General features: G+C 37.4%; 1 protein-coding gene and 1 long non-coding RNA gene across 7 annotated transcripts in view; one reads left to right on the top strand and one right to left on the bottom strand.

Moving 5' to 3' along the window:
* Nucleotides 1–11,971, bottom strand: part of COPS4 (COP9 signalosome subunit 4) — a 31,759-nt gene extending 19,788 nt beyond the window's left edge. Inside the window, exon 1 of one of the 6 annotated variants that reach the window (XM_016422994.2) lies at nucleotides 11,739–11,971. In XM_016422994.2, coding sequence (XP_016278480.1) covers nucleotides 11,739–11,956 — 218 coding nt within the window. In that variant the 5' untranslated portion in view covers nucleotides 11,957–11,971. Of the gene's footprint in view, nucleotides 1–4,663; nucleotides 4,854–11,738 lie in introns of those variants that run through there. The other 5 variants (XM_001366121.4, XM_007495764.3, XM_056803278.1 and 2 more) reach the window with 5 other exon arrangements.
* Nucleotides 4,761–5,943, top strand: LOC130455117 (uncharacterized). The gene is made up of 4 exons (XR_008913026.1): nucleotides 4,761–4,976; nucleotides 5,230–5,366; nucleotides 5,463–5,553; nucleotides 5,884–5,943. It is a non-coding gene; the product is annotated as an uncharacterized LOC130455117 (long non-coding RNA).
* Nucleotides 11,972–14,475: the final 2,504 nt, after the last annotated feature.

The following is a 14,475-nucleotide window of genomic DNA, read 5'->3' as shown; positions in this document are numbered from 1 at the left end:
GAAGAAAAAGATAGGGATATACAACACACAATTCTTTATTGCCCAACAAATTATACTGTATGGGACAGCATCCTCACTTCATACTCAATTAAATCCATAATCACTAATTTTTTTTACTTTAATATTAATAAGGCTCTATGATTTCATCAATGTGGAATACTACACTGACATAGATTACAAATGCTCTCCATGACCTGCTATGACTAAGATAAATTAATTCCTAGGGATTAATCTTCTAATAAGTAGCCTATCTAAATTTGCCATGGGTGGTCCTCATAAAAGTTTGTCAAGTCAAAGCTTGAAACCTTTAAGCTTAGGAAAACCTGCCAAAATTTGCTGTCTGCTGAGTAACCTTTAAGAATCAACAGTCATAGGTTTTGAGCAATAATATATGTATAACCCCATGGAATTCCAGGAGGGAGGAAAAAGAGGAGGGAGACAAGCATCATCAAAGAATGCAGAAAGACTAAACATCCTTTATTGACCATAATGAAATAACAATTTTAATCAATAAAGGGTCTTTGGGATTCAATCTTAAATGAAGACTAAATAATTTGATTCTAAATATTTGGTGGCTAAAAAAATAAATCACAGAAACAATAGATTTCAAATAAATTTCAAAGATGATGACAATGAAATAACGTACAAAAACTGGGATGCAGCAAAATTACCCCTTAAGGGAAATTTTATTTCTGAACACTTCCATCGCTAGAACAAACCAATAAATTGTGTATATAACAAGAGATCAACTAAAAATTTTGAAAACCAAACAGAAGTAAAATTAGAATTGGGGGCCTATGATGCCCCTTCCTATTCTAAATCTATGATGAATTAATTTAAAAAAACTAATAAAATAAACAAACATGAATTTTAATAAAAAAGAAAACTACAATGACAAAAAGAAAAATTCCTAACAGATGAAGAGGAAATACAGAAAATTGGTAAGACGCAATTTTGCTCAATTATATGCCAATAAAACTGACCACTTTAAATGAAATAGATGGATATTTGCAAAAGAGAAAAAAATGGAATATAGAGGAAGGAAGAAAAGATAGGAAGAAAGGAAGGGAGGGAAGGAAGGAGGGAAAGATGGACTTATTAATGTGTCAGGCATGACAATTATAGAATTTTATATATATACATATATATATATGTAAAAAAAAAAAACAGGGAAAAGATTTTTAAACAAACCAATCTACAAAAAAAAGAAAAAAATTAAACAAGTCATGAAGGACATTTTGAAGGAAAAAAACCTCAAGGCCAAATGGATTTACCAAGTGAATTCTCATAAAACAATTAAAGAACAATTAACTGCAATTTGTCATAAATTTTATGTAAGAATAAAGAGCTCTATAAGACAAAAATGATACTCATAAGTAAAGCAGGGAGAAGGAAAAGTACAGATCAGTATCTCTAATGAATATTAAAAATGTTAGATAAAATATTAACAAAGAGGCTACATAACGGCATATCAGAAAAAAACAATATTGGATTTATACCAGGAACACAAGGTTGGTTCAATATTAGGAAAACTATAAATGTAATGGACCATATGAACTACAAAGCAATTTTTAAAATTCACAAGATTATATCAATAGATACAGAAAAAGTTTTTGACAAAATATAACACCAATGTATGCTTTAAAAAAAGCATAGGGTGGAATCACGTGTCGGCTACCGGCAGGGGAATGATCTTTGTCTCTAATGAATAATGCTTGGAAATGATCAAATAAAATATTATTTAAAAATAAAAAAAAAAGAAAAGAAAAAAAGCATAGGAATAAATGCTTCCTATTTCCTTAATATGATCAGCATTAAAGTCTTAAGAGTTAGTGTAATCTATGATAGAGAAATGCTAGAGGACTTCCCCACAAAAGCAAAGACAAAGCAAGGATGTTCATAGCCACCAATGTTATTTTATTATCTGATTATTATAGAAATGCTATAGCATTAAAACAAGAACAAAATAATGGAATCAACATAGAGGAAGGAAGGGTTGTTAAGGAGGGAGAAAGAAAGGAAGCATGAATTTATTAATGTGTCAGGCACTGTGCTAAGTGCTTTACAAATATACTATCTCATTTGATTGTCATAATTTGCACAGGGTCATACAAACTGGACAGTGTCTGAGAGATATGAATTCAAGTCTTCCTGACTCCAGGCCCAATAACATTCTTTTTTTAAACTCAAAGATGTTTTATTTTCCCAATTACTATGTAATAACAGTTTTCAACATACCTTTTCCAAAATTATAAAATCCAAATTGTGTTCCTCCCTCCCTTGAGGCCCAGTATTCTAACCACTGCACTACTTAGCTACCTCTGAAGAAACAACTTTATCTCTTTAAGATTACATAATTTAAGTTCTTTAAAGAATCTTAAAGATTTAACTAAAAAATTTTAAAACAAAAATTTTTTAAGTGGCAGGAAATAAAATAAAACCACAAAAGAAAGCTTTTCTGAGTATTATCAACAAAATCCATCAGATTAAAAAAAAAACAGAATTTTTCATTCTTTTGACAACAGTTAGGTATGTTGTTTCCAAGTTCTTACTATAACAAAAAAGAACTGGAATAAATATATAACCTCAGGGAGTTATCAAAAACACTAATTAAGCCAATAGCTTCAGCAGAGTGGCAGGCTACAAAAGAAATACAAAAAATTTAATTGTATTTCTATATAATTTTTTTAAACCTTTAAACCTTTCTGTCTTGGAATCAATTCTATGTATTGGTTCCAGGCAGAAAAGTGGCAAGGGTCAGGTAATGGGGGTTAAGTGACTTGCCCAGGGTCACACAGCTGGGAAGTATCTGAGGCCAGATTTGAACCTATTTGAACTATTTGAACCTATTTGAACCAGATTTGAACTCCCATCTCTAGGCCTGGCTCTCAATTCACTGAGCCACCCAGCTGCCCCCAGTATTTCTATATAATAACAACAAAATCCAAGAGGAAGAAAAAAAGAAAGGGAAATACTATTCAAAATAACTACACAATCAGAAATATATAAAAAAAAAATTTAGAAACACTTTTTGTTATAGCAAACTAGAAACTAATAAGATGCCTATTACTGAATAGGCATCTATGAAAAACTACAGTATATGAATATAATGGAAATTATTGGGTCACAAAAAAAGCCCAAAGGGACAGCTTCAGAGAAGCCTAGGAAAACTTGTATCAACAGATTTAGAGTGAAGTGAAAGAAACCAAGAAATAAGAGAGAGCAATAGTGATTAGGGGAACTAGTTTATGAAGGAGTTTTAACAAACAGGATTCTGTTTTGGATCCAGGTGATGATAACCTGGCATTTATTGAGTAGGAGAGTAGCCTAGCCAGACCTGAACTTTAGGACTGGAGAGGAGAAAATGACTTAAAGCAAACATCCACCAGTAGGCTACTGAAATGATCCACATGCGAAGAGATAAGAGTTTGCACTTAGGGTCCAATAGTGAATGGGCTGGATAAAGATCCAATAAAGAGACTGAGAAGAAGCGGTCAGATAGAAAGGAAGGGTAGTGTCCCAAAAACCTAGAGAAGAGAAGGGGAAAGAGAAGAGGGTGAGCCACAGTGACAAAAGCTGGAGAGAGATCAAATAGAAAAGGTCTTTGAATTTGACAACTAAAAATGAAGAAGGTAGAAGACAAGGAGCTAAAGAGAGTGAGGGGCGAGAAAGTGAAGGCATTTATTGTAAACAGCCTTTTCAAGGAGTTTGGCTAAAAAAGGCAGAGGGGATATAGGATGATAATGGGGATGGGAGAGTTTTTTGAGAGTGGAGAAGACAATATTTGTAGATAGCAGAGAAGGAGCTAGAAAGAGTGAGGATGACAGAGGGGATGATCTGCTAGAGGATGTGGGGTGGGATGGGGTGGGATTGCCTGGGTAAAGAGTAGGGACACATCTTCATGTGAGTCAGAGGTGAAAGAGAAGATAGCAGCAGATGGCCTCTGATGACTTCATTTTTTTCTGCACATTATGAGGCAAGGTTTTCAAATTAGAATAGGGAAGAAGGAATGCCAGAGGGAGTGTGAAGAAAGATGAAATGGTCTGGAAAAGCTGCTGTGAAGAGTAGAAGAGTAAATTGAGAAGGAATGTGTGGTAGGATTATGTATGGTAGAAGCCACGAGGGCACAGCTGAGGTTATGTAACATATAACATAAGCTTGGCCCTAATCATAAGTTGAGTATTTTTCTCCCATTTTCATTCATCGTCATACTAGAGCCTAGTATTATATAGGAAGGCAAAGGGAAAGGTGGAAAGCCAACAGATTATGGCTAGATAATTCCACTTCTATCGTTCCACTGTTAGAATTTTTTCCTTACATTTAAGCCTACATTTGCCCTCTTCTAGAAGCTCTGTAGCTTACTGAAGTTATCCCTAAAATAGAACATCTAGAACTGAATACAATACTCTAGCTGTGGTCTGCCCAGAAAAGGGTCTACTTCCTTCTTCCTAGAAACTGTCCCCCTTTCAAGTTCACATTAGCTTTCTGGCACTACTGCCACATACTGCACTGTAGCGCACATATTAAAGTATAGAATACACTCCAATTCAAAGATCCTTTTCTCCCCAAACTCCTGTCTAAGCACTCCTTCCTCTTCTGACTTGTACTTGTCTACCCACCCCATCTCTCTCCATCTTTTCCACAAAACAGAAAAATACTTTACCATACTTTTGCTCAAAGAAATCTAAAAACCTTCTTACAGGTAGGAAGCCATAATTCAGAAATTAACATTCTGCTCTGGAGCCACAGACATGGTTGGTCTACCTAAACAATTCACTGGTGCTCAAAAGACTGTCACATCGCTGTTCTATTTTCTGAAAGCACCAACACATTTCCATTCTTGATACTTAAGATTCTATTTGGAATAAACATCTATTTCAATGTTCTGAATTTTTTGTGCTTTAAAGACAAAGTTCCATTTTTCTGGTGTGGTAGCACACAGTAGAAACAACAAAGAATAAGAAACATTAAGGACGGTGAGTGAAGTGATTTCAAAAAAGTGAGGTGATTTCAAAAAAGTGAAGTGAAAAGACTCAGAAGGCAGATTCTTATTTTCTTTTTTTGGACATAGTTAATATGAGAGTTTTGAGGGTTTCTTTTTTTTTCTGCAAAACTACAAAGAAAAAGAGGAAGAATTTTGAATTTAAAATTAAATTAAAGTGAATTTTTTAAAAGAAAGTATAGTGGAATTAGAAAAGACTTGGATTTAACAGAACCATATTATTTCAGAGTACAAAAAGCCTCAAGAGTTACTTAGTGCAATCCACACACCTGAAAAGAAACCTATTCTACAACATTCCCAACAAGTAGTTATTCCAACCTCAATCTGAAAACCTCTAATTATAGGAAATCCACTATCTTCTAAAGTATGTATGGAGTGTGTGAATGGAAATAATACATAATAAATCTGGAAATAAGATTGTGACATAATATGGCAAATAAATCTGTATTGTCTCCTACAGGTCACAGGGAGACACTGAAGTTAACTGAGAATGGAAGACTGGCAAGGTCAAACTTGTACTTTAGGCAGATGATTCAGCCACCTATGTGAAGGTTGGATTGTGGAGGAAAGGAGAGGGAGGAAGGAAAACGCAATTGTGATAGTCAAGGAGAAAGTCTAAGACAACATCTGATTTAAAGGGATGGAGGGAAAGGGATAGATACTTCTTATGGTGTGAGTGTAGAACTGAAAATACTTGACCAATGGCTAGACAGAGGAGGGTTAGAGAGAAAGGAGTCAACAAGACCAAGTCTGAACCTGATGATTCTAAGAAATGGTGGCACCCTCCCAAGAAGTGTGGAAAAGGGATGGGTTTAGAGAGAGAATGTAACTAGTTCAGTCTATGATTTGCTGAGCTTTTGGTGTTTATTGAACACCCACAGGCAGTTGGTGATGCAGAACTGGAGTCCAGAAGAAATCTGGGAGCCATGTACACAGAGATAAGTTTATTATAAGAATTTACTAATCCCCTAATAATGTGCCAGGCAGTCTATAGGCTCCTTTGGTAAAAATGAATGATTGTGCCAAGTGCTAGATATATAAAGGCAAATATAAGTCTTTTTGAACAAGAGTTTACATCCAAAAGTAGAAGCCACAAATAAACAAGGTAATTTCAGAAGGAAGCACTATCAATTTGGAGAGACAAGGAAAGACTTAAAGAGGTGGAATTTAAGCTAAGTTCTAAGAAGTGGAGATAAGTAAGAAGTATATTAAAGGAATGGGGGACAGCTTGTACAAAGGTATGGCAATGAGACATGGAATGTCCTTTATGGGGAACAGCAGGAAAGATGGTTTGGCTAGAACATAGAGTGCATGAAGGGGCACTGCTGTGTGGTAAGTATAGAAAAGTAAGCTAGGGTTTAAATGCCAAATTTAAATGTCTAACTGAGGAGTGTATATTTTATCCTAGAGGCAAAAAAGACTTCTTCAGCAGAGGGAAAATATGGTTGGCAGCATCACAGAAACCCAAAGAGGAAAGGGTAGTCAACAGTGGAAAATGTTGCATAGGAGTCAGGAAGGATTAGGATTAATCCAAGTTTAATTGTCAATAGATTAAAATTTTTTTAAACCACTGATAATTTTGAAGAGAGCTAAAATGTTGGGGGTTGAAAAGTCAATGAAGCCACAAGGGACTCATGATGAAAAATGATATCCACAGCCAAAGAAAACTGTTGGAATCTGATTTCAGATCAAAGCATTCGTTTTTCATTTTATTTTATTCATTAATTTTTTTAAAATTGCGTGATAGGTATCTTCTTCTATCATGACATAAGCAATATATAACCTATTGTCATTCTCGGTCACCAAGAGACTACCACTACTAGGGGGTCATATTGAGGTGAGGGGAGAAAAATTCTAAAATGTCAGAAAACAATTGTCAAAAAATATTTCTACCGAAATATAATTGTTTTAAGTGAATGAAGGAAAGAAAGAAGAGGTAATAAGAATAGATAGTTTTTTTAAAAATAGTCAAGGATGACTTCAAGTGGTTGGGTCAAGTGAGGATTTCAGGACGGGAGATTTAAGAGTAGGCAGCAGGGAAGAAAATAGTAAATCAGGAGATTTTAAAGATGGCTATGGAGGAAATAAAGTGAGACTGTAGAATTCAGTATGTCTAGCAGACATATAGCTGTCCAACTGAGAAGACATGTGAGAAAGTAAGTAATATGAGATATAACTGGAAAAAGATCAATGGCAGTAAGATAAGATTTGAATATTCTGCAGGCATTAATATGCCCAAAACAAAGCTGTTTCCCTTTCCAACCAAAATCTCCATGCCCCAAGTACCCCTATTCTTCCAGTCATGAACTCAGCATAGTATTCACTCCTTAATATATCCCAGTTGGTTCCACCTTCTCAGTATCTTTCCTATCTCGTTCATTCCACTTACATAGCCACTACTTTTGGCCTTAACCACCAAAACAGGCTATCATTAGTCTCCCAGGCACCAGTCTCTGCCTTCTCTCTCCAAATTAATCCTCTACATAACTCCCAAAGTGATATTCCTAAAACCCAGATCTGACCATGCACTCCCGTGCTCAGAAACCTTGGTTAGATCCTTCTTGTCTCTAGTATGAAACACCAACTTCTGATCTGGCATTTAAAGCCCTTCAAAATCTAGTTCCAGCCCTCCTGCACATTTCTCTCTTTCACAAACTGCATGCCAACCCATGCCAGCCTACTTGCTGTTCTCCGATAATTTAATTCCTGCCTCCAAGCCTTTGTCTTATGCCCAAACCCATCTCCACTCACTCCTGCTTTGTAGAACATCTCCTGTGATGGGGGCCTATTCTGAACTTTTCCAGGTGCTGTCTTCCTCTCTGCAAAATTATCTGTAGTCTGTATTTATTTTTCTGTTTTTCTACCAATAAAATGTAAAATCCTTGGTGGTAGGGCTCTTTCCTTTCTTTTACTATATCCCAAGTGTCTAGCACAATGCCTGGTACATATAAAGTGCCTCATACTTGCTGGGTAAATGCCAAAGTTCTCCATTAACCAAAGAAAAATCATTGTTCATATATTTCACCCTTCTAATTTATTTTAAACTATATATATCTGTAGAGAGGAGAAACTATACAACTAAACATAATAAATTATTGAAAAAATACTGGAAAAAGATGGAAAATTATCTCAATTACTGAAAGTATGTCACTGAAAAATTACTAGTCCCAGAAAATGTTGTTTTACTTCTACAATGAGTTGACTATTCCATTTCTTCCATGCAGATACCTCAGAATTGAGTTCTCAGTAGCCAGCAGTTCAAATGTGAATGAAAATTTCTTCAACAGTGAACTCAAACTCAAATAGAAATGGGGCCACTAATTTATACAGAGAGCTTCCTGCAGTCAGCATACTGATTGTTATAAAATGTAATGTTATCCACATTGAATTGTATTTTTATTTTGTTAAATATTTCCTAATTACATTTTTACCTAGTTCAGTGGGCCATCTGACATCTGTGTTCAACAAGATTCCTCTCAACATTCCTCTCCCCTCACAGCCTGATATTTCCCCAGCTATCATACATTGTATTGATGACCAGTTTCTCAGATTGCTCATGAATGTGACTAGTCTGTGGCTATAAAATGCACATTTGTCCAGGAGTCAATCGGCATTTCTTCTTCTGAACTACATAAATCACAAGTCTTTGGATTAGATTTATGTAAGATAATGTCACAGGTGAACCATTTGTCCATCACCAGCTTTTCCCTAGTTGTGGCATTCTACTTAAAAGGGGGACTTTTAAAAATATAGACACCATCTCTCTACACTTCCAGTACTGGAGGAAGAATATGAAATTCACTCTTATATTTGGGCATTTTATGAAGCCTCTTGTTCTCAAGAAAACCAATTATGGGCAAATTCACTTTGTGACAAAAATTGACTTCTTTCCTAACATCCTAGCATGTGAGTTCTTGAGTAGTAATCATTATTTCTGTTCAGTCAATGTGTGTCCCACTGCTATACTGTACCATGAATAAATGTTCTATAACAATAATATCATTATTTGCTATAAGTTAATCTGTCTGCAATTCACATCAAAAACAAATTCACAACAAAAACAAATATCCTTTGGGGGGAATTTCCAATAGATAATAGCACCATCAGGACACAGATGTTCACTGACATCTTAACCAAGATTTTCAACACACAAGAAGTCATCTGGCATAACTCTCATGAATCTGTTCTCATCTCAAGTCTCCTTCTTGGGGGTTGACAGTATACATAACATCAATAACCAGCAAAACAACCTGTTGACTTTCCTCTTTCTCAAATAAGACCAAAGTTATTCATTTCATAGCTATTTTTTTAAACCCTTACCTTCTCTCCTAGAATCAATACTGTATAGTGGCTCAAGGCAGAAGTGTGGTAAAGGCTAGGCAGTGGGAGTCACATAACTAAAAGTGTCTGAGATCAAATTTGAACACAGGACATTGTCTCTAGGTCTGTTACTCTATCCACTGAGTCACCTAGCTTCCCCACAGTTCTCTTTTTTTTTAATTCCTCTATGCCTTTGGCTCTTCTTCTATTCCACTACATTTCCATCCTGTATTTGTAGCTTGTCGTGTTTTTAAATTGAAATTTAAGACTTTATATTCATCCTTATTAAATCTCATACTATTAGACCTGACCAAATATTCTAGCTTCTCAAGAAAGTTTTAAATCCTGACTCTGTCATTCAATGTTTTGGCTACTTCTACCTGATTTCTGCAAAATTTTTAAGTATACAATTTATGTTTCCTCTCCTTTGCTATCACAAAAAGTGATGCTACAAATAAGGAAGCTTTTCTCTTTACCAATGATTTCCTTGGTATTTTTGTTGTTATTAAACCATGTTTAATACTTCATGATCCCACCATTGTCCATGTTGGGTTTTTTTGGCAAGGAAAGTACAGCAGTTTGCCATTTCTCTTCCAGTGGATTCTTTTGTCAGGTAATCAGAGGTTAAATGACTTACCCAGGGTCACCCAGCTAGGATATATCTGAGGCTATATTTGAATTTGAGTCTTCCTGATTTCAGGCCCAGTGCTCTTAACCACTAAGTCACAGATGCTTCTGCCCTTGGTATATACTACTTTATTTGTAATAATTTCAAATTTCTAAAATGGTTGTACTAATTCATAGCTACATCAACAATGCATTATAATGTGTGCCAGTCTTTCCACACTTCTGCTAATACTGACTAGACATTCTTCTCTTGCGTCACCTTTGGCAGTTTCCTGGGTATGATATGATAGAACTGTTTTGATTTGTTCTTCTCTTATTATTAGTAATTTTAAGCATTCTTTCCTATGACTAATAGTTTGCAATTCTTCATTTTGAAACTTTATTCATATCCTTTGACCACTCAATCACTAGGCATTAAGTATGAGCTGAGCTTTTAAGAATACCAAGGATTCTACTGCCTATGATAATATTCTATATGAAGTATTCATAGGAAGAGACTGTAAGCTTCTAGGGGGCAATTAGAAGTGAGAGCTGATGGGGGCAGCTGGGTGGTTCAGTGGATTGAGAGCCAGGCCTAGAGATGGGAGGTCCTAGGTTCATATCTGGTCTCAGACCCTTCCCAGCTGTGTGACTCTAGGCAAGTCACTTGACCCCCATTGCCTAGCCCTTACCACTCTTCTGCCTTGGAGCCAATAAACAGTATTCACTCCAAGATGGAAGGTAAGGGTTTTAAAAAAAAAGTGAGAGTTGGAAGGGGCTTCAGAAGTCATCCCCTTCATCTTGCAGATGAGGACAATAAGGCTTTGAATAGTTATGTGTCTTACTAAAAAATTGAATGGGAGGGAAGCCATAATTTCAACCCAGGGCTCCAGACTCCAAATCCAATGTTGTTTCTGCTATTCCTTTGGGCTTCTCAGACTTATGTCTGCATCCCCAGTGCTTAGCATTCTGCCTGACACAAAGTAGGTGCTTAATAAATGTTTCATAATTAAAATATTTTATTGAAAGAACTTCCCTAGAGGAAAGAGTGCTACTTTTCATCTTCAGACCATGGCTCAACCAATACTGCTGACTTCTGCCAGAATGTGAGTGAGTATTCAGGGAAGCCAATCAGGTCAGTCAAACAAGCATTTTTTTCTAATGCTTTCTATGCAGAGAATGGTAGAAAAAGGGGGGAAAAAAAAACCCTGCTCTCATTCAAGAAGCTCACAATCGAACGGAAGAGACAACATTAAAAAATTAGGCATAAATAAGATGTCGACAAGATAAACTAGAGGCACTGCAGGAATTGTAGATGAGAATGATGGGAAGTCAGGGAGGATAGGACGTGGTTTAGGGGGATGTCACGGAGTAGGAAGTAGGGCATAGTTTAAGGATGAGACAGGAGCCCGGTGTCCCAGGATCTCCAGGTAAAGCGGGCGGAGATAGGGGAATAAAATGTAAATAGACTGGACAGACACGAATGAGGTGAAGCAGCGCGATGCACGAATAGGAAAATCCGTAGGACAGAGCCTAGCCCCAATCATGATTTCTCGAGGACCTACCCAAGAACCAGCTTTTAGCTCTCTGAGCATCCCTGGGCTCCCAGGGTATAGGCATAAACCAAACTTCTAGCCTCAGACAGGGTTAGGCTCCCGCGCCAATGGGTTCCCGCGCATGCGCACCCCTAGAGCGCCTCCGCTCCCCTCCCCCTCCATCATATCCCATTCCATCCCAACGCCTCCCGAGGCCCCGGCGGGCCCCGCCTCCGACCTCCGGCCCGCCGCGCTCCGGACTCATCCCGCACTACCCTCTCCATCCTCCTCGATGGGCACTCACTTGCCCGCCAGGTCCTTGTGAGACCCGCTCGAGTTCATGAGCTGGCCCAAATCCTGACGCACAGCCGCCGCCATCTTCACTCCGGCTCCGGCCCCGCCCCCAGCTCCGGCGCAGGACGTCACGCTTTCTCTCGGAAGAGAGAACGAGTGCGAGCCTCCAGCGTTTCGCCAGAGGAACCGGAGGTGCCATCGAGAACTCGGGAGAAAGCTAGAGCATCCCGTGCCAGAAGTATAGGCGGGACCGGAAGTTGAGGGCGGGGCGGGGGAAAGGCTGTTAATGGAATTCTTGTTTAGGAACCTGGAGGAAATCTTTGAAATTATTAGCGTTTCCTTATTTTATAGATGATGAAAGGGAAGTCAGGGAATAACAATACAATAATAATAATAGAGCTTAAAAGTTAAGTGATTTTCTCAAGGTCCCAAAGAACAGGATCCAAATTCAGGTCTTTTCTTCCCTGACTCCAATTCCAGGACACTACTCAGTACAGCCTGAAATTGGCAACCTCCACAGGTAGCACAATGGCTGGACCAGGAATCGGGAAGAAAAAAGTTAAAAAACAGCCTTACTAGCTGTGTAACCTTGGGCAAGTTGACTTTACCTCTGCCTACCTTGGCTTTTTCATCTGTGAAATGGAAATAACAATAGCACCCACCTCCCAGGGTGGTTGAGAGGTTCAAATGGCATGTTTGTAAAATGCTTTGCAGACATAGAAATGCTCTATAAATAAAGCTACTCTTATTAGTACTATTTCACAGAAAGTGTAGACTGCCTCCATATGTTCCTGCTATTTGCCCTGAGCCAGGGAGACTCCCATTCTCTTTGAATTGTTGACCTGTAAATCAAATCTGCCACTATGCCATGCATTGTGCTGGGCCCTGGGGTCACAAAGCCAGAAATGAAACAGTTCCTCCTGTTTAGGGACTTAGAGGCAACATACCATGCATTGCACATGTATGAATTTCCTTTTTCACAATTGTTAAGAAATATTTAATATATTTCATAGAATCTCAAGAGTTGGAACTTAAGCAGTTCAAATCATATTATCAAAAAATTGTCAGTACAACACATAAGTAGTCATTTTGAGTAGCTTCTGCTTGAGGCAATCTAGTGACATCATTATTCCTGAGGGAGCCTGTTTGAACTTTTAGTTAGCTGTAATGGTTATGTCATTCCTTACAGGGCAACTAGATATCTCAGTGGATTTCTATAGCTGAAATGATCTTAGTAACCTTAGTAACCAAGGTATACCTGTGTTGGCAAAAGTGTGGCATGTATGCCCTGGAATGCTAGATGGGGCTGCTCCATTCCCCCTCTCCACCACACCTAAGGACAATTTTCACATGCCTCACCCCTCTATCCAACAGACCAATGCAAGTACTTCCTCCCTCTGCTTACTAGGATAAATGGATGGGGTGCAGCTCACAGGCATCTGCAGTTTGGGCACAAGATCTCTAAAAGGTTCTTCAATGTGGCATAGTACATAGCAATATAAAAGAAATCTAATGGGATATGAACCATCCAGTTTTATCTTTCCTATCTAGGTCCTATCCACTGTCACCTTTTGGCTAAGTAACTAGTATAACAATGGTGAAATCATTGAACATTTTTTGCTTGTCATAACTACAGTTAATGGTTACATTACCCCCTCACTGTTTTAGGAAACCCTTCACAGGGATGGTCACCTCTTCTCTACCTCTCCACTGGCTTAAAAGCTGCTGATTGGCCCCCTCAACTATTATTTCTCAGTGAACAATTAGCAAGCCTATTCCATTTTACAATGTAGGTATATAAAATACTGCCATAAATTCTTGAGATACAAAAGAAGAAATAAGATGTGATTAGTTCTTTTACTCTTTGGAGAATAAGGTTAACTGAAAAAATAATATAGATGGGATCGAACATTTTCAGACAAGACAAATTTGTGCACTCATTTTATTTGATTACTGTTGTTAACAGGGATGGGGAATGAGATTAAAGATCATGATGCCAAGAAAAAAAGGAAATAAGAAAAGATGTACCAATGAAACATTTTTAAATTTCAAGACAAGAACAGAGGAGAAATTTGGAGGGAAATAAATAACCAGAGCAGCTTTAGAACCAACATGACGACCTTATTTTAAAATGTAAATTTTATTTTTTAAACGAGCTACACAAGAGCAGCTGTGGATTGAGAACCAAGCCTAAAGATGTGTAAGATAATTTTAGTGTTTTGACTTAAATTAAAATGATTGGTCAACAGGGAAAGTTCCCAAATAATAAAATACTCAAATCAGCTGGGAATTATGGAGATTTTAATTAATATAGAGACAAGGAATTAAGGAAAGGAGAGAGAGAAAGAGAGAGAGAGAGAATTAATTTAAACTGCTCTGGCTCAGACACTTTTTTCCAAGACTGCTCATTCTTAGTTCTCACCACTCTTTAGTTCTCACCTTCTCTGGTTAGATTCTATCTTCTGAGGTACTTCACACTTCTTTGTTAAGTTCACCTTTTGTGAGTTACTTGACCTTTTTGTGATTAATTTAACCTTTACAGGTACTTAACACCTTTTTGTATTAGATCTAAAAATAGACCTAGCTTAAGGTTCTAGCTTCATTATAAGGTATGAGTTAAGTACCTTCATTGTTCAATCAGGAGTTTACAACTTTATCTTCCCCTAAAGTATTTCTAATTAGGGTGGAGTAAATTTAAAAGTTCCCAATACATTCCTG

This window comes from Monodelphis domestica, chromosome 6, assembly GCF_027887165.1.
Source record: "Monodelphis domestica isolate mMonDom1 chromosome 6, mMonDom1.pri, whole genome shotgun sequence".
Lineage (NCBI taxonomy): Eukaryota > Metazoa > Chordata > Mammalia > Didelphimorphia > Didelphidae > Monodelphis > Monodelphis domestica.
The sequence above is the reverse complement of the archived record's forward strand: the minus strand, read 5'-3'. Positions and strand labels throughout refer to the sequence as shown.